At 39.7% G+C, this 21101-nt stretch overlaps 1 protein-coding gene across 1 annotated transcript; it reads left to right on the plus strand.

Annotated features, from left to right (window-relative positions):
- Positions 1 to 11058: 11058 nt before the first annotated feature.
- Positions 11059 to 20254, plus strand: MEOX1 (mesenchyme homeobox 1). Its single transcript, XM_075523149.1, has 3 exons — positions 11059 to 11826; positions 17992 to 18164; positions 19025 to 20254. Exons 1-3 carry the CDS (start codon positions 11376 to 11378, stop codon positions 19145 to 19147), a joined length of 747 nt encoding a protein of 248 aa, XP_075379264.1. The 5' UTR covers positions 11059 to 11375; the 3' UTR covers positions 19148 to 20254.
- Positions 20255 to 21101: the final 847 nt, after the last annotated feature.

Raw genomic sequence — 21101 nt, forward strand, 5'->3', positions numbered from 1 at the left:
TTTTCTATAGAAACAAAAAATCTGGCAGTTGATATGAGGACTTTGTGGTTTTACACACTTCAAAGTAGTTATTGAGCAGTGGATGTGGGAGGCTTTAGGCTACACCCAGTCTCCAGGTGTACGGATAAGCATTGCATTTTGCTTCCACTTACATTGATGGGATGGTGACTTGCAAATATTACTGGAAAACAGGTAATTCAAAATGAATTATCAAGATATTATAAAAAATGCACTTTTCTCAGTCTTAGTCTCTTTCAAAACATACTTGTAAGACATACTTCCCATGTAAGATGACAGGCTGTAGAAGTGTCCCACAGTATCTCCTAATTTTCTACCTGATACTTTAAAAATATGAAAAACAAACCAGCCTTTTTGTTATATATACTTGAAAAACTTCCTCTGAATTTCCTTTCGCAGTCACTCATTTGGAAAGAACTTCTGGGCAGATAGGTTATCAGGCAATGGAACAAGGAAAGTATGGTTCAAGGCTTTGGCTACAGAAAAAATACCAGGAGGAAGGCCAGCACATACCCTCTGCTCTCCCAAGCAGAGACCATCTGCATCCATCAGGGGCTTTCGTTTCAGTACGCCTGCTGAAGCACCGAGTGTAAATTTGCTTTTCACGGGCTACCTAACTTACAATGTTTCGAGAACAGTGGAATTGGTGCGCAATTAAATGTAAGCCGCGGTTACATTGCATTTACAAAGGCTACCAGTAGAGAGAGATACTCCACCACTAACAAGTAATTCCTTCGCAGCAGAAATGACGGGGAGAAGTGAGTTTAAACGGAACAAAAATAGGTCCTCATTGCTCTAGCTCTAAGGTGTAAGGCAATACAATACAATCGCTGTCGTGTGTTCCATCGTTTCAGCAGAACTCCCTAACGAAATGACAAATGGTAACTGCCTGAACTTTAATTACTATATAGGATTCCATAGGCCATCTTGAATAGCAGAATTTCTGCTGATCTTTTCAAAACTATAAATGTCCTGTGACTATATTCCAAATAATGAGAATTTAAAGAATACTTTTTTTAATTTAGGAAAAATTAAAAAAATAAATAGTGTCAATGTCCATAACAGTCACTCAGCATAGGAATGAATTCTGGCTCTTCCAAAAATATTTTCCAGAATTTTCATTTAATTGCATTTAGTTCAACTAGCTCAGTGAAAGAGATCACACAGCACAATGACAAAAGCAGCAGCAAAGGATGGTCTCAAGAAAAGTAATGCAGAAGTCTTAGAACTGAAGAAATTTAAAAGCTTATCACTTGGCAAACAACCCTATAAATTTATTTATTAGGATCTCCAGAAACATCGGGGATCCTTATTACAACAAAAACTCCAAATGAAAGTGTTGCACTCTGTCCCACCTCAAAATGCATGAACCGTGCACTAAAGTATAAGTGTAGATTTGTTAATCTGTACCCACAAAAAATGGTTTGAAAGGTTGAATGTTCTGTTCCTATGTGTTCCTTAGGGATTCCATGGTTCCTGTTTCTTTCATGTGGTCTGATGAAAACAACAGATGAGTTTTGCAATCTGCCAAAAGCTGAGCTAATTTTGCATTTTTCAAAATATTTGCCCGTCAAACTCTTTAACTGTTCCTTTGCTGATTCTAAAAAATATTCTTGATTTAATAGAAAGCTTCTGGTGCCTTGGACCTTGTTCAGGACATTCAGCTCTTCACGAAATAGCCACAACAGCATGCACAATGTAAAGACAGGACTCATTATGCTAAAAAAGATGATTTATCAAAGTTTTTGGCAAATGGTCTTTCCTGTCTTAAGGATTAATGTTGTAGCTGAGACACTGCTTGCTTTTATGACCTTTCAAGGAAAGGATATTCCTCATCTTTACATGGCACTGGGCCTCAAATCCAGAAAAAAAACCTGAAAGAGACAAGCAAGGAATACAGAAGTTGGTGTCTAGACTTGCAAGCAGAGATCTTTGCTCCCTTAGCACAGCTTAGCACACAGCTGCTGAAACAACTGAACATACTTTGCCTCTGTAATTGCTGAGTCTCAAGACATGGATATATATTTACCTATTTTCATTCACATTCACTTCTTAATAGTAGAGAGAAACTGAAAGACAATGTTTTAAACAAATTGCATGAGAAAATCCCAATTAGGTGGGAACAGATCCAAGGTACAAGAAAAACGTGTACACATCTACCCATCTTAGAAATTACTGTGTCAAATTTCCCAGTTTCAATGACAGCAGCACCACCAATTTTTTTGAGGGTTTCATGCCAATTTTTTTAAGAACAAGACATTGTCAATGTCTCTCTGCCAGAGGTTCTTTCTCCAGAGCTCAAATAATATTGCTAGTTGCTTACTCGTCTTCTGCAGACTTCAGTTTTTTGATCATCAGCTTTCTTATCTACTTACACAGTTGGATGAGGTAGCAACTACTTCGGCGAGAAGAGCTGGGACATTGTTTTTACCCTGGTACAAGAGAAGTACCAGGGAAAAACAAACTCAGAAATGGTAAGACAGAGATAGAGCTCATTTATTCAATATAATTATTGCAAATGCAACTGAGTTTTTCCTGCAAGTGAACGCACTGAATCCAGTTAACCAAGTTTGCCATCATTTGCCTGTAACTCCTATCACACTTTCATTTCTAAACCCCAAACCTCTTGTTGTAGTAAACATAGTCATAAAAACAGCTAAAAACCAAAACAAAAAAGTGATCTTTCAAGCAAACAATGTTAAAACTGACAGGTTATGCATTGTGTAACGTGATTAAGCAGTTTCCAGCTAGTGGTTTTTCCTTTTAATATTTCTGCAAACGTAAAGCTGGCCACCTCTTTCTTCTGCTTTTTGCTTCTACTGCGCTCTGTCCTAAGATAAATTATCATGTAAGTGTCTCTGAACACATCTTGATGTTTCCTGTACCTGAAGCAGGTTTTTTTCACTACTATGAAGCCATCAAATTTAATTAATACCGGAAATATTGACTTAGTGTTAAGAGAAACATTATCATTAAATTAGAAATTCTTGTGGTAGTGATGCCAGCTCCCCATCTGCAGAGCAAGTCACACACTGAATCTCAGTAAAACTATCAGACAAGACTGTGGAAGGAAAAAAGTCTTAATAGTTTTGTTCAGTGGTTTGACTATACAGCTCCTGCCAATTAATGAAGGCTATACTAGCACCCTCCGATCTCATAGGGAATCATACTGCTAAGGTCATAGAGGTGCCTTTAAAGGTTTAGGGGAAAACCTGAGAAAGTTAAGGAAAGTGAAAAATTCAAGCAGAAGAAGAAGGATAGAAGTTGAAGACTGCAAAAAAACTGGATAGATGAACTGAAACAGAGCAGCAGGGGATGAAGAGATATAAATGGAGGAAAAAAGCAAAGTCTTTTAAAATACTGTTGTGTTCAGAGTGAGCATGTTATTGCATGTACTTCTTTAATTTGTAGAAAATTAAGTAGAGAGGTTGACAAATGTAAGAATGTACAAATGCTTTTGTAGAAAAGGAAAGGCCAAATCAATCAGAAAATCACTTCAGTCTATTTGGAACTGTGAACATTACAAGCATATTGTCAGGAGAATGTCAGATTCAGTTTGCAAATGACTCACCACAACAAGGAGTAAATAAGTAGCAAATGTAATTCTCCAGTCCATGCTTTAGCTGCTGTGGATATGAACAAATAGGAAAGTATGCATTCTGCTCAATTTATGTTCAGCTAGTTTTATTGAGACTCTGCCAATCCTCCAGTCAAAGCAGCTAGATTACATGGCAACAACCCTAACCTGGCGCACAACACCTGGGTTTCGAAGAAATTAAATGGCATAGCATGGATTCAACCACCTAATTGGGTGAAAGATCCCCAAATGCTATATTATGGGCACTTCTCACGATTGCTAGAGTATCAGTTTTGAATAAAGCAATAGGAAGGAAAACTGCCCAGATGAATCTTCCAAACTAATGCAGAAACAACACTCAGCCATTTTTCCCTTCTTTTTTTAATCAAGTGTTTGGAACGGAACAGGTGAAATAAGATGTGGAGAAGAAAAACTCAAGTCATTAAATCAATATGAACAGAAGTATTTCAGTAAGATCACTGTTGAGGTACAGCTTTTAAGTGTACCACATTTGCATAGCAAAGGAACCATCCATAGGAGAATGAAATGTATACCTTGAATAGAGTTGTACCTGATTCTGTGGTAAGTTTAGTTAATGTATCAGAAGCAACTGATCACCTTGATTCAATATTCTTGGTCATTAGGTTGCCAGTATGTCTCAAAGATGCAGCTACAACATTAATCTAGGAGATTAACAGGCTCAGAAATTGTATGTTCACAATTCGCTTACAAAAACATTTATTTTGAATCATATCACATCTTCATATGATTTTATAGTTTAAACCCATCATTCATCTTGAATGGCTTGTTCTCAGATCATGTGCTGGGCTAAGAAAGCATTAACTCCATGGATATTCCCTTCAAATCACCTTTGTGTGCAAAAGAAATCAAGAGTGTTGCAGTATGTGACAAATACATTGCCTCAAAACTCAAGAAATGCAACAGAAGCCTGGTTTAATCTACTTACGAATTTCGTGGCTGAAGCATAAAAATGATTTTATGATGAAAACATGGTCAAAAGCAGATAACAGTATTGCAATTTTTTCTTTAAGTGTACTGTGCTTTTGATAAAACTCTTCAGGGCTAAAAGCATTAGTTACTCACACAACCTAAGATATTCATTTTACGACTTCAGACTGAGAAGCTGGTTGTTTGGCATCTTCTCGCCAACATTATTTCTCTGACATTACATATAATTTCTGCTTGAACGCTCCCTACAAACTGACTGAAAACCTGTTCCTAGAAGTCTGGGGAGAAGAGAAGTAAATATATCATACAACCATAATATCACTGTTACAAAAGAGCTGCTTTTTTTTTTTTTTTTTTTTGAGAAAGAATGCAGACTTTCTCACTCTCTACATCTCCTCCCCCAAATTATCAAAAACCTAATACTGATTTCCTGCAAATACAGGCCTTTCAAACTGGTCTAATTTGTCATATGGCATTACAGCAAAATGCAAGTTAACATTTCCTGACGTTTTGTCCAATATCTAATGTCTTTTAATATAGCTCTTTAACCACATAGCTCTTTAACTTTCATTGGTAGGAGATAATTTTTCCCTTCTAGGTACACTGCCCCTATTAGTCTAAGATTTACGCTTTTTCTGTTCTTTTATTCCTTCAGAATGGCTGAGAAAACTATTAAAATGACTGATAGACCCAAAGAGCCCATCTTTGGGCTTGGCATTTCCTTTTTAACTCTCATTGCTGCTTTAGCCCCTTCTCCTTTCCTTCACAGGCAGTTGCTGTTTCTGTCCTTGACACCCCCCTCTCCAATCCGCTACCCTCTGCTGGGTCTCCTGCAGTGGTTCAGATTCAGCAAAGCTCTCAGGTGCCTAATTCTCCCTTCTTCTCTCTCCTGCTTCGTGCTTCACTCTCTGTATGTTTACTACCTTATCTACCACACATTTTTCCTATAAAAACTATAATTTCTCCGGCACACTATGTTTATGCACTATAGCGTGATGGTATAGACATCCCTATTCTCAATACCTACAAACCAACAGTCACAACAAATGTGATAGCAATCTTTAGCACATGCAGTGATCTGCAAAACCAGCTGCTGTGATTATTATTCACATAGATATATCTGTGTCAGACATTAACCTCTACTACTGCCCATAGTGTAACCCAGAGCTTCATATGAACTGCAGTGTAGATATATCCTTATATACCACATTAGCTACTTAGGGATACAAAATGAAGAACAGATAGAGAACTCGGGAGTCCTGTCTCCTAGAATTCAACTATAATTATAGGTCACTTCCTTTTTAATAAGTAATCCAGATCTCGTTATTAAGAAGTAAAGCTTCCCTCAGTGAACTGCTTGATGTCTCTATGCTTCAGTTAACCCATCTCCAAGCTTCATTGGCCAGTTGTTTCCCTCAGAAATGAAAATGAGCTTTAAGTCATACCATCCTGTCAAGTTCTTTGAGCTCCCCATATATAAAATAATCTGCAAAACTGGAACAGCCTTAGTGTGTGAGCAGCCCCTTAGGGAGACTCACTCCATCACTGCAGGCCCTTGAGTGCTGAAAATCACTACTGCAGCTCTACTTCCTACCGTGGGATGTATCTGATGAAACTCACTACAGCTGAGACCTTTCAGTAGTGAATGCTAAAGCCATTTATTCTTGCAAAAAAGATTTTCTGCTAGCATGGGACTTCACTTTCTAGAGAACTCACACTGACTACAGTGGAAAAGACAATGAATGCTGGAGGCTGAATTGTCTTCATAAGTGCACATGCAGTTAAAAGAGGCCTAAGATTCAGTTTCAGTATTTCCAGTTCTGTTCAATTCAGTTTGGTGCTAGTTTCAGGACTTTCAGTTCTCCAGGCAGACAAGCAATGGTGCTAAATCCTTGCCCATGTAAGTCAATGGCAATGTCCTACTGACTTCAGCAGGTGTAAACTTAACCAGATATCTCCTAGTCAGCACAAAGTTTCTGCCTCAGGTCATACTGGCTTGGCTTTTACTCAGCTGTAAAAGGGAACTACAGTCTCTGACTATGGCTTTACTTCTTCAGCCTCTGGAAAACTATTTAACTTGTTTCTGCCAGGTAGGAGTAAGAACTGTAAATATTCATGAAGCATGTCTGCAAAATGCCCCTGAAAATGAACTTCAGAGATGCTGGGTGTTATGATCCATTCTTGCAATAGGCTAACATGTCAAAAATGCCCAGCAGATGAGGCAAACCCAGGGCCAGCTCCAATCTTTTATTTAGACTCCCCGTCCTCCCTCTTCCCTGTTCATGTGTCAATGCCAAAACATTAGTTTCACAGTCTCACAAAAGCAGAACAAATATGAGATTGCCAAATGACCAATCCTATATATGAGAACATCTCAGGAGGAGTAGCTCACTAAATAGTCAACAACAATTTTTCCTCACATTGCAATGACTTTTGTGTGGCAGAAGATGACTTCCTAATGGAATATTGAACTGTCTCCAGGAGCATCTGCTGTGCCAACAAGTGTAATCTTGTATCAGTGTCAGTGCACTTATCACTGGGTCTTTGCTGATACAGCAGCTTCAGGCAGCAGTATAATTTTTTTCATCTCTATTTCTGAATGTCTTGCTGCAATGGCTTTTAGCCTAACAGATCACATTCATTCTTTAGGAAAATGATGCTATTCAGCAGATATACAACATTTGGGAGCATTTGCAAGGGAGGTTCTAGGCATAGGGGAGCACAACATCTCACACATAATCCTTTGGCAACTGAGCTTCGTGATCCTGCAGTGCTGCAGTTTCCTTCAGAAATTATTCTCCCTTCTTCACTGAGAGAAACTGTACCAACAATCTCAGCTTGGTGCTAATGAATGTTCATTCCTAGCACTGCAACTTGGAGAGAATTCAAAGCACCAGAAACATGATGCAGAGGCTATAGCGATTGACTTAGAGGAAAGATTAAAAGTCTGAAATACATCTGGCTTGTGTTTAAGATGGCTTATCATAGATACCACAACATTTTAAAACTCTCTTGAATAATTGCTCTCCACCTGTGCAGTGCCAATAGGTTGTTACTCAGAATAATGAGATGGAGTCAGTAAAACTGAGAACTGAGTCTAGACACTAGGAAAAAGTGAAGAATTGTCTTCCCCAAAGGGGAAGTGGAAGACTGAAACTGTGACAGTTACTCAGGTCTGGACAATATCCTAGAAAATGACACTGGAACAGGTTGCCCGGAGAAGTTGCGGATGCCCCCTCCCTGGAAGTGTTCAAGGCCAGGCTGGATGGGGCTTTGAACAACCTGATCTTGTGGAAGGTGTCCCTGCCCATGGCAGGGGGGTTGGAACTAGATGCTCTTTAAAGTCCCTTCCAACCCAAACCATTCTATGATTCCATGGAAATGTCTAGTAGAGAACAATAAAATAACTACCTGTAGGGAGACGAAGTAACCTAATAAACTTTTTCCATCTTTAACTTCTGCAACTAAGCAGCAGCTTCCTCAATTTAGTATTGGCTACTTGTTGCTCTCCAGCTTTCTTTCATCAGTGCTAAAATGCGCAATGGAGTTAATAACAAGGGTTCTTCCACCTATGAGGAATTCCCTGGTCTTGGTCCAGTACCCGCAGGGAGGAAAACTTTCCCAGTTACTTCAGTTGCACTCATGGCAGGTCATAGCATGGCATTGTTTAGGATTTATTAAAAAAAAGTTTGGAGAGCACTATTTTTTAATGAAAGGTGTTATTAACTTGCAACTTAGTAGCTCATAAAATTTCAAGAGTAGGCCTTGGTGCCTAGAGTTTTCTCCATGACAAGCATGTAAATTTTTCTTCAACTTCTGACAAGATAAGCGTCTAGCCAGTGTCTCTCTGTTGCGAAGCTAAATCTTCCTTTGCCTTGTGATCAGAGTAGGATCTGTAATCTAAGAAATCACTTTGGATTCCAAGTGCAAAAGCACCAGACACAATTGCACTGTGTCAGGTGCAGCAAAAGCAGAGTGGGACCGGGGCTCCTGCCCCAGAGAGCTCCCATGTTCCAAGAAATGGCACAAGCGTGAAGGTGATTTAGAAGAGGGCTACATTAAAGTGGCATGAGAAGGTTCAGGTCTTTCTTTATTGAGAAAGAAAATTGCCTTGCCAGAAAAAGGAGGTGAAGACATGGCACAACTTGTGTCATTTCACCTTCATGAAGTTATGCAAATTAGTGTGCAAAGTCTCAGGGTGAGCCAGAGCTCAGAGGCTTCTCAGCCTGAGAGATGGCCGAGAAATGCTTTCCTGGGGGAGTCACAGAATGGGCTGATAGAAAGCTCAAAGATAAATCCCCACTTCCCAGCCTTCAGCTTGTTATGGGAGCATTCGTTACAAAAACTGATCTCCATCCATGGCATTTTTTTCTACCCAACAGTGCTTGACTGAAGACATGTTGACTTTACGAAGGTTAAAGGTGGCTGCCTCAACCAACAAATGGGATTTAGCAAGAGGGGAGGATTGTTGTTCTTTCTTCTTTCAGGAATGAAGTGTCAGGAAGATGTAGAGGTCAACCAGGCCCCTGCTGAGCAGCTGAATGGCAGCACCAGCTGCAGAAGGTGCTGGAGCAAGGCAAGACCTGCGGGTTCTCACGTTTGGGAAGGGTACGGCATCTCCTCTTCCCCCATCTGAAGTTAGAGGAATAACAGTGAGAGCTCCCTTGGGAAAACAGGGTCCAAGCAGTTTAACTCGGAGTGCAAAGTGATGTGCAGGAATTGAGTCATGCCCTACAGCCAGACCTCTGCTCAGACCTCATGGGGGTTCCTGAATGGGAGCCTCAAGCTGCCCCTGACTGAAGTGAATACTAGGCTAACGGGCAATCCTCCCTTCCCTTCTATCCCCCCCAAGTATGTGTGCAAGGACACAAATATTTGCATAATTAGCTAGACCATTTTGTAGGCTGAAAGTAGGACTGAAAAACAACAGCCCTAGGCTTGAATTCATACAAACCCCTAATAACCCGTGTGACTGAAGTGAGCGGGTGTTATACATATGACAACACACACAGAATGGAAATTAAATACTTTGCTTTGGCAAAAAGTTCTGGGCTCTGACTTAGATTCTGCCAGTGCTCAGAACATTTGCAGCATTCATAAATTCATTATAACCTGGCCTTTCAGAAAAAAAGCAGTCTGGGTGTTTTCCTCTCCTGCCAGTGAGTAGGAAATATGTTTTAGTGTTTATTCCCTAATACAACACAGCAACAGATTTAAATATTTAGGAGAGTTCTTCCTAGAGAATGAATTAGTTATCATATATTTAGTATTTTGCAAGAAAGTCAAGATTCACGTGATAGAACAGAATTTGATGCTCTTGTTCAGAAAGATCTGGACTAAACACACTTGCTTTCTCGGAAAAGGCCAAGCTCTAAGAACCAATAGATATATCGGGATAAGCACACCTTTTTTCTTTTTTTTTTTTCCCTGATTCCTTGAAATGTTACAATTCTGAATTACACAGAAGCCAAATAAAATTATCACTGTGAAAAATGAAGGCTCGGTGTCCATCTGCTAAATCTCTGTGTCTATGAGAGAACGCAAAACCCAGCACAAACAGTGGGAGGAGGAAAAGAGGCGCACACAACATATAGCAAGGCCTAGGGGAATAAGTATTGGAAATCTTTGCAAGCAGATTGTGGAAACATGGAACACATGCACACATAAGTTGTCATCAAAAACAGAGAGAACAACCTTGAGAGAAGTTGCAGTAACCCTAGCATAGCAGGGTTTGGGGCATTCCCAGCTGCCACACTTCTGTGAAAAAGGGATTGAGAACAGATTCCCTGTTAATGTCTTTTCAACTGTGATGGCTCTAGGGTCTAAGAATCTGCTTTCTGTTAGGAAAAACTATAAAACTTTCAACAAAAGATGAAAAACATGTCTTCCATTGGCATAAAAGCAGGAGATTTCCTGGCAGGAAGGAGTGACATATTGAAAATTCCCTGGAAAGTAGAATACAGAAAGAATAACTGCCACTGGCAGCAAACTCCAACTCTCAGCAAATACACATGTTACAAAGCTAACAAAACAAACAAACAAAAATCACTCAAAACCTTGCATGTGTGCAGAAGCCAGGTTTAATTCTTTTTTTAAACTTAGGATTGGGCCTTAAATTCTATATAATCAGTGAAGTCCTTTCTTACTTTTATTTCCCACTTTAGGTCTTGAAATTTGGCATCTGTTGAATTCTAAGTTAGGGCTTTTTCCAAATCCAAGACTTGGGGAATTTTGTTAACAGTGCAATAAAAATAACTTCATAGTGTTACAGGGAAACATTAAAGCCTTTTTTGTGTGCTGCTCTTTCCCTTTTAAAAAAAAATACAGACATTGTTTCTTTAAAAGGCTCCATCTGCAAATCCCATTAGATGTGCATATAAGGTTTCGGATGATTAATAGTTGCCTGCTTTGCTTTGGTTGGAGGGACTGAGTGTATGTATGTTAACCCCTCCCTCCCCTCTCTCACATTTCACTTCACAAACTTGTCACTCTCTCCCCAGCACAGTATTTAAAAAGTGTTTCACTCATGTCCAGCACTTCACAAGGAAGCAAGCTTCAGGCCTTGGGAAGCAACTCAGGGCAATCACTGCATAGATCTGGTTACTGCTTTCCAGTCGGGACAATGAAGACATTTAGAAGAGGTCCCAAAGTAACACATCCGCAACAGCATAAAACCCACAAACAAGCTGTTGTTTAGGGAGGAAATCTATTCCGTAAAATTTGGAAGATTTCCCCTCTGCTCCTCTTCCGATTTTGAAGCCTGAGCTATAACCAGTCACGAACACTGGAGTGTGGACAGGATTGGAAGCAAATGGATCCCACCAGCAGCAGCTGCATGCGCAGCCCACAACCTCCTGCCGCACTTTGGGGGTGCCTGCGGAGCACCCATGCAGATGTCACCACAGCTCCAGGGCTGAACCACTACCCACCAGCACCATTCTCCTTCCATCAAAAATCAGATTTTGCTACGTACTCTGATTTCTCAACCTCCTGCCTGGTGACCGCTCCCCACAGCTTCCCACGTGAGGAGCGGGCATTTGTGGAGCAGCATCCCTCTTTCCAGCACTCTGACTGGCATTTTGCAGCAACTGAGGCCAGAAGACGACTAAATCCGGGACTGGCCTTGGGTTCTGGGGAGTCAGAAGGCAGCAGCCCAAATCTAGTGAGTGCAGCAGTGGGTATGAATGAAGATGATGAGGTACCAGTAAATGCTACAAATGAGACTGAGAAAAAGTCATCCAAAAGGAAAAAGGAAAACTCAGGTAGGTGATGTGAAATCAGGGTTGTGGGATAGTACAGGCTATAGAATGAGAGCACCTGTAAGATTAGGAATTAAGAAATAAAGCTGATGAGGAAAACATTTTGTAATTCTTGACTGGGGAAACTTACACAATAACAACACTCAAACTAAATGGCTTATTCTTTGATGACCTCTGGTGTTTGTACTTCACTCCTGCAGATCTTGTTTACTGAACCAGGCATTTTACTCACCAGCACAATGCACATTTGCTGTAACTAAACAGGAATCACAAGGCATGCATACACTGAGTTGGAGGTCCTAGGATGTGGAGTTATATATTGCATACCTGCCATTTGTCCAAGCATAAAAGAATGGCAGTCAAAGAGCAAAGATCCCTCATCTTGAGCTGCCTGGGCTAGTTGGAAATGTTATACTAGGATTTTGACATCTCAGTTTATGGTAAGAAGTACAAGATGCAAAGTCTCCCTTTAGATATAAATTCTATTTGGATTTATTTTGGATTAAGATCTATTTTTAGAATAAATTCTATTCTATCCTCACTAAATATTAAATGTTTTTACCTCAAAACAGGAGGTACTAAAAGTTTGCCCATCAGTACAATGTCCAACAATGCAGAAAATGTAGACAGTTTTCATTGTATCATCCTAGGTAGCAGAACACATTCTTTCTACGGTGCAATATTCAATAATTTCATAGTTATATAACCTCTGATTTGCTGCTGCCTCAAATCCAGGTATGTGAAATATGCATAGAATTGTTTTCTCCTAAGGAAGATGCTTATATGCATTCATTTGCTATAGTATTCATTTACAAGCTACAGTGTGCTTTTTCCCACAGCACTGCTATGAGGTGGGGAATATTTTCCAGTATCCCCATTTTACAGGTAGAGAAGACAGTGACAAAAACATTTATTTATTTATTTTCAGGTTTTACAGGTTGGCTGCAGAAGAGCCACCTCTAATCCAACTTTCATTTCTCCATTTTGCAATTTAAACAACAAGCTTGTATTGGTGCTCTCTCTGTCACACAATTAGTCCTAATCTCTGTTCTCTTCCAATTTGAACAGGCTGTCAGGGAACACATAACTAATATTCCAAACCTCTTTATGCCTAGAACCTAGTTTACTCCCCCCGGTTATCTGTTTTTTCTTTAGAAACTCAGCTTTGTAGAATTTAGGTTCATTTCTATTGAAAAAACATGTTTGGGGCAAAATTTTCCCAAAAACCCAAGTGCAAAGAAGTTTTAAAAAAAAAAAATTAAAAGTGAACAATGCTTTTATTAAAACACTTGTTAGTCGTAGGTAAACAGCAGATTTCAGTATACTCAGATTAGAGGGATATCCCTATTCTTAAAGAGACTGATTCCAAAGCACATCTCCCTGTTTTAAGTAGAAGGAAAATGTTCCTTCTATTCTCTATTAACAGCACCCTTGACATTTTCATTTCATACTTGCTGCTGTCTCATACACTTTTCCTTACAGGGGAGCTGTAAGCCGTGCCATCACTGAAAGGTACGGTGTTTCCTACCTGCTAGCAACTGTTGCTGTCTGTACAAGTTGTTACTCTAGCAAATGCAGAATAATGAAAACATCCCAAAGGGGATTCCATGGCTTTTCATTTCACTCCCTTCTTTGCTTACCAGACAGTAGACAGAATTATTTGATATCCCTCCCGCAAGCTTTTCCTTCCTTCTGTCCCCAGACAAAATAAAACAAATGAGGGGAAAGTCTATGAGCAATTTTATTGTTATTTCCTTCACTTCTACAGCAGTTCCAGAAATGCAGCTGGCCATATCACATACTGATTGTTTATTCTAAGTGGAACATAAGTCTTTTCTCTCCTCTTGAGAATTCTCCTTGACTTCTTTAGAAAAATCTAGGTACCCAGAGCCTTCTCTTCAGAGATTGGGCTAGGAGAGAAAAATATATCGAAATCACTTGAAGACAAAACCTACAAAATAAACTATTTTCTTTTAGTTGGTGCCTTGTCCACCACAATTTTACCTGAACTGCAATATAGATACAGCATTACCATGATTTGTACTAGTGCATGCAAAAACCTTTGGTTCTTGTGAAGACCCTAGTGGTTACAAGATACACAGTGAAGATCTTAGAACATGTCTCTTTGCCGAGTATTTTGAGAAAAGTCTAAAATAAGCATATTTCTCAGACTAATAAGCAGAATGGTGTAAAAATAATAAAAAAGCTTGTCAATCTTTAAAACTTTATTTGAAGTACTGATATATTAAAAAAATTTAAAGAATGGCTTTGTTATGGCAATAACAACAGTGGCATCTACTACAAATACTCGTGGATAAACATGAACACACCCTTCCCTTCCTCTACAGACTTTAGTTATTTAGATGCCATATTCAGTCTTGACTTCACCAAATGACCTGAAGATAGAAGTTAACCTAGTGTTAGCTTTCACAGCTGCCTCTGCTGTCCATCCACAAGCCACAGCCATTAACATTTTCCAATAAAATTTCAATAAAGTTTCTGGCTGACTTGTCCTAAATTGTACTTGCGTTATTACACACTTGAAGTCCGCAGATCTCCTACAATAGTAATATAATACATAACAGAATTCAGACAGCTTTATTTTATGTGAATGAAACAATACAGAATGTTAGTGAGGTTGCAGTAGAAATGAGAATGTGATAACAGTGCGTAATGACTCCCTTAACAACATTAGACATACAATGTCCTTGACTGAAGAATTCTGGAAAACTTTGTGTTAAAATGTGCAGAGTTGATCTGAATTCCCACTTGCCAACCTTTCTCAGTCTTGCCACTAATTGCCAAGAGGATTTTCTAAGCTTGTGATTCCCATTTACAGTCATGGTGGCATAAAAAGCAGTAGGTGAGAGTAGGTAGCAGCAGATAACCTGAGAAGGACTGAAAAGCAAAGTACAGGCAAGTACCTGATCAGTTTAAATCGGTCTGGGTGCAGAACATCATGTGTCATAGCCCTCTGAAGAGAAGGCTCTGGGTACCTAGATTTTTCTAAAGAAGTCAAGGAGAATTCTCAAGAGGAGAGAAAAGACTTATGTTCCACTTAGAATAAACAATCAGTATGTGATATGGCCAGCTGCATTTCTGGAACTGCTGTAGAAGTGAAGGAAATCACAATAAATCCACTATTTATGCAGTCACTTTACTTGGCCAATGTTGCTGATAGCTTTCAGAATTTTATGTTCCATAACAGCAAAATCTATCAGTGTCTTACTACCTGATTTAACTACTTAGAATAAATATGCCCTCAAAGTCTTTAGTATGGAGAAAAAAGTAACATTGTGCAGATGCTTTGTATTTTTATTTTACTTTCTTCTACTGAGGGAAAAATTGCAGACATCGACAGTAGTTTGCAGAATAAAAAACACCAGGTGCATTGATTTGGGCTGTGGATCACCACAAACAGCTAAGAAGCAGCTAGGATCCTCCACATTCAGGCATTAGTGACCTCCACACTTCTGTGCCTAAGCTGCCCTCTGAGCAATACAAGTACCCTTTGTGGTGGCCAAATCCTGTATCTGCACAGTGCAGAGTCCTTATGCCTTCCTCCAATGCATTGTTCACTGGCTATTGTTAGCAGACCAGTTCAACCCAGTGAGGGAGAGCGAGTACTACTTCATGAGACCAGATTCTGATTCAGTTATGCTGGTTGTCAGCACAAAGTAAAGCCGACTTCTGTTGACCAGCTCCAAATGCTGAATTTGGCCCATTGTTTTGCAGGGAACAGGTTGCCTCTTCATACACACATGTATGTATTAGGCCCTGACACAGTTTTTGGTTTGGAAACTTTATAGCGTAAGAACATGGACCATTTGGGTTCCTACACATTTTGCTGCAGCCCTGGGGAAAGGCAGCTGCTCAGTTCAACCACACAATGAAACTGGTTGGGATCCTGGAAGTATGCATGCTTCATGGTAGAGACGCAGATCTTCTTGTGATTCCTGAGTAGCTTTTTTGGGTTTTTTTTAGACTGGCAGTACAGTAGGAAAATCTTTCCAAGCCGATTTGTCCTTTCACACAACGTTTGCCATTTTCCGCATTCTGTTGTCAAAACTCTGAAGCAACTAGGCCCAATTTCCACTTTTGGAATATGACAAAACCTCCAGTCATGAATAACCATATGTCTCTTTACAACACCATGTGGCACACAGCCTGGATGATAGGATCCAAGCTACGCATCCTGCTCTGTTCCCAGAAATACTTAGCTATTTACAATTATTCACATTGTTTTTTGGAGATGAAGACTGGTGAAACTGCCCCTTAGAAAGGATGTCCTTCACACAGGGCTAAGTGGTGAGCTCACATGTATATTCAGGTTGCATTCGCTATTTTTATCCCAGGTTAATTTGACAGAGGTGGCTTTAATTCCTGCAGTGTGTTATTGGCATTGGAGATCTGCTTCACCCCTCCACATGTTTGCTAGGGGAGCAGAGATTCAGGGGGCCCCTTGAGACTAAGGCTCCCAGAAGCTGGTGGCAAAGTTCTCAGCAGGGGATCCGCACTTCAAATCCCGCTCCCCCACCACTCTCTCACATTTGTTAGCCTTTGGGAAACATGTAATGGTGTGTTTGTTCAGTAAGAGATGAGAATGAGAGGGATTGTACAACTATGGGCAAAAGCATGGGGAGAAACTTCTGAGGTTTTGTTTTCATACTTTCCCCAACTTTATTTGGAGAGTTTTGAAGTATAAGTAGCAAGAACAATGTTGATGCAAACAAGACTAATTTCCTTGAAATAGAGAGCACTACAGCTGCAGCATGTGATACAGTGGTCCCTATGCACATCATCACTAATGGGAGCTATGTTTGATTTCTCTATTTCTGATGGACAGAGCTAAGATCAGAGCAATCATGAAGCCTACAGCCCCACCTGACAGATTTTTCCAGCTTTATTACTTTGGCAACCAAAGGGACATCTAGAAGATGATGCTATGTGTCGCGCTCATTGCTACTGTTTTGTATATCATTTCTATGTAGAAATATTATGCTAGGACACATGGAACTTCATTGCACACTGGCAACACAGAAAAAATTAAGTAATTAATCCTCAACATAACAAAAAACCTACTAGCATCTTCAGTTCAGGGAATCTAGCCAACCACAGGGGTGAAAGGGGAGAAAGAGTCAAGGAACTTGTAAAACTGACTCCCTGAAAGATTGGCAGTTTGCTTTGCTCACTGAAACAAGGGCATTTTTCCTTGCATTGCTTGGAGATTCTTCACAAGCACCAATTTTAAAACACAGGAGAAAAAATAAAATTAAAAAAAAAGAAAGAAAAGAAAAACAAGAAAAGAAAAGAAAAAAAGATTGCCACAGTCTCAGGCAAAGTCAGTTTGTGTTTGCTTTTTAGCATAAGTAGTGCAGCATCCCTTTGGCTATGGCTTGAAATTTGGCTTTGAAATATGACTCTTGATCACATTGCAGCCAAGTGCACAAATAGCAAAAAAGTTTTGCAGGGCAGCACAGTGACAAGGATGATACTGGGGCCAATCATGCACACAGATACCAGATCTCCTTGTAGTTTTCATTTAGCAAGGATTAGAAGAAGCTCAAAGTCTGGAGTATCGTGTGCCAATTCAAAGACCACTGGTTCTCTGGTGTTGGTTGTTTTGCCATGTTCCTCCCATACACACAATATTTCCAGGCCATATGCTAGCTTAGGGTGCTTACTAAGTGACTTTACCTTCTGCCCTGCACCAGAGGTCGTCGCCATGCACTCGTAACACATTACACATCGCATACACAAAGTGCTAGCTTTGCTGCCTGTTCCTTGGTAGATCAGGGGAGAGTGATAATATGTGTATCAGGCATGAAAGTAAAGATGTGGGGAAGGAAACTATTTCCATGCAATGATAGCGAGGAATGAGAGCGTCCTTCCCATAGCTGCTCATTTCTGACCTTGCAGACCCAGGCCTGTGCTTCTGCAGTTTTGGTAACACACCCCTCCTGACTCTGAGCTGTCCTGCCTTTGTCCCCTTGAACCCAAGACTGACAACACTGATAAGTCGTGCTGAGCTTGAGGGGGCATAACACAAACTTCTTAAAACTTCCACTGAGCACTTCAGTTAGTAGTTTCTATCAGACCTCTGCAATACACATATTCACACAGATGAATGTAACTACAAATTACACAGCATGTGTGCTTGCCTCTTAGAAAACCACAACTCAAGCAACAAGGCAGAAACAAGCAGCAAATCACGGAAGGAAAGGACAGCTTTCACAAAGGAGCAGCTACGGGAGCTGGAAGCTGAATTTGCCCACCATAACTACTTGACAAGGCTCAGGAGATATGAGATAGCTGTGAACCTGGATCTCACCGAGAGACAAGTACTTCCTGAATCCCTGCCTCCCCAGCTTCTTCTTCCTCCCCCACAACTTCTCCCTAAAGCTAAAAACCAGATATGTTACTCGAGGGTATACTTTTGCAATGGCACAGAGGTATTTTAATACAAAGCCTCCGCATTCTTTTAAAACGCATTTGTTACAAATTTCTGTAAGTAGTTAATAAAAGTAATTATGTTTATCTAAACTAAAGACACATTCGGGAATAACTGATATCTACTGAGCTGTTGTTTACCACCGCTCCTTGGTACATATTGGTAAGTCAAGGCTTACAGATGGAATATGGATATCACCTTAGACTGCGATTACCAGGAAATTATTAGAATGATATACGTTTGATATATGGATTCTTCCTGGGTCAGACAGTATTTTGAGGTGATAAGGAAAGACAAAAATGCAGACTTTCGTGGACAGATATTTCTGTTCTCTCGTTGTGATCTCAGTCAGGGTTTCCTTATCAAAGCTTAGTGGACAACAGAGGAATTGCTCAATTAAGTGAAGCAAATTACAATTCCTGAAGCATTAGATTGGATGGACTAGATGTTAAAAGACATTAGATGCACTGTGCCCATTGGATTGACATGCTTAGTTGACATAAAGACAGATTCTAGGCAAAGCACTTGTACTAGCTTTGCGGGTCTCAGAGAAACATCTGCCTGAAACAGTTTAGAAAGAATTGTTCCTGCCTCTGTTAGAGAGATGGATTACTTAAACTCATGAGGTTCCTTTCACCTTTTCTTCTAGAATTCCACAAAACATCTGTCTATTGATACACACACATGCATAGGTCTGCTTATACAGCTCAGATCGAGGCATTAAGTAATTATTTCCTTTTTATCACCCAGGTCAAAGTATGGTTTCAAAACAGAAGGATGAAGTGGAAACGTGTTAAAGGCGGGCAGCCAGTGTCCCCACATGAACATGACACAGAAGATGGGGACTCTGCTGCCTCCCCCAGCCCTGACTAGTCCTTGCAGCAACGGGAGAGGAGCCTGGAGAAAGTCATTGATCAGAAAGTGGGTGCAACACTGCTCCGGGTCGGCTGCACCATGAGCTGATCCTGCTTGCAAAACCTGTAGCCCTGAGTCTTTAAAAGGTGTATGATGCTTTAGGTTACAGAGGCAATTAAAGAACGCAGGGGGAAAAAGCCAAAGGAGGGCATGATTTTGATTTTTGTCTGAATGAACTTAACTCTCTCTGGAATTGTCTTACTACCACAGATGTGTCTTCAGAATAAAAGCTAACGAACACTGAGTATGAAACAGGAGTAATGTTGTCTAGGCTCTCAAACACTCAGAAAATACAGGTTGTCAGTCAGCAAGAAGGGGTTCAGCAAGTGATAATGCAACTGTATTCTCATCCAACCTTTCTCCATCTATTCATCCTGCATTTGGACTTGACAAGGCACATTTTCCTTGTGCCTTACTTTAAGAGAAATAAATACTTAGATAGTCACTGATTTTTCTTGCAATATGAATTGAACACCTGTATGGCTAAGCAGTAAGATTACAAAATAAGAATTTGAGACCAAAACTATATGCACAGAATTCTGCGTACCAGTTTCAGAAGAGATGGCTTTCAAACTGACAGTCCAAGAGGATAGGTGCCTTGTTGATGGCAGCAATTTGCAGAGGGAGATTTCTTCCAAGCTTACTGTAAATTGTGAAATTAAATTGCTAGATCTCAATTTCAAATATTTTTTCAAAGCAGTCATTATCAAATGTCACAGCACTACAGCAGAGGTTAAGCCCTCAACACAATAGCTGTCACTATTTTGTTTTCAACATTTAAATCTATTTAACTAAAGGGAAACTACTGTTTAGTGCTGCCTTTCTTTTGGATTTATGGAATCTCTCTGGAAACCCACAGTTTTCTTTGTGAATTCAGGATTGTCAAGAGAAGGAGAAAACAATGTTATCTGGAGTGATTTAACAGAGTTTACTGTCTACAAATTCTCATTTCATTTTTCATTGGAGACAAAACTTTCCGCCGAATAAACATGTACATGTGTATATTTAAATTACATATAAAAACATCTGTTAATCTAGGTATTGTGTGGATTTACACTCATTACTTACTGTCTTCTAAATCAATATCTGGATTTATGAAATTTATGGTTAAGTGACCAATTTAGCTCTTTTTGCAAACTTCCCATTAATAGGTTATTTTTTGCGAAATTTTTTTTAGTGTTTGCAACTGATCAGAGATTTCATACAAAACAATAGTATCTGTGCTTTTGAAAACATGTAAACATATTGTGTCTTTGATAACCTCTGTGTTTGACAGGGTTTGAGGACACCAAGAAACTTTACCAGCAATCTTTAAAGCCACTAAATCTGACACAGCCAACTGCCCATGCTTCTACTGTAAATAATATGTAAAAGAAGCTTTCCAATACAGAATCATAAACTGCCATGGCACCACCAGAAGTCTTAAGAACACTGCAACTCGAAATTATTCCCCTTTTCAGCCAAAACTTGTAGTATATCAAATTACGAAGTTTTAGAAAAGCTTAGTGTCTGGTTCCATTTCTTTTGTCTTTTTATCTAATGTACAAATGACACATTTTAAACAGGATTTTACACTAGCATATCACATTATGACTATTGAGAATACTGAAACTTTGGTTTAAATATTTGAAAGGTAACCATTATTTGCAGCCATGGCATACTAACTTCCTTTCGCCTTACTCTGATGCATTGTTATTGGGGTTTAACGTGGACTGCAGATACAGTGGATATAAAGCTGCATATCTGGACGATATGTTTATAAAGGTATCTGTGGTTATTCCACTTGCAAAAGACCTCAAAATAGATAAATATCAACTCTTTTTTTGAACAGAGATACTGTATTCTTTTCAAAGAACTGATTACTGTATCTACTAAGAAAAAACTTCTACTACGTTCCTTCTTTAACATTTCC

Source organism: Mycteria americana, chromosome 22, assembly GCF_035582795.1.
Source record: "Mycteria americana isolate JAX WOST 10 ecotype Jacksonville Zoo and Gardens chromosome 22, USCA_MyAme_1.0, whole genome shotgun sequence".
In the NCBI taxonomy this organism is placed as follows: domain Eukaryota; kingdom Metazoa; phylum Chordata; class Aves; order Ciconiiformes; family Ciconiidae; genus Mycteria; species Mycteria americana.

Excerpts from the sequence above, each read along its gene's own strand:
- MEOX1 (XM_075523149.1), top strand. The coding sequence starts at position 11,376 with ATGGATCCCACCAGCAGCAGCTGCATGCGCAGCCCACAACCTCCTGCC. Across the intron at positions 11,827-17,991 it reads AAGGAAAAAGGAAAACTCAG|AAAACCACAACTCAAGCAAC; the intron begins GTAGGTGATGTG and ends CTTGCCTCTTAG. Across the intron at positions 18,165-19,024 it reads TGGATCTCACCGAGAGACAA|GTCAAAGTATGGTTTCAAAA; the intron begins GTACTTCCTGAA and ends TTTATCACCCAG.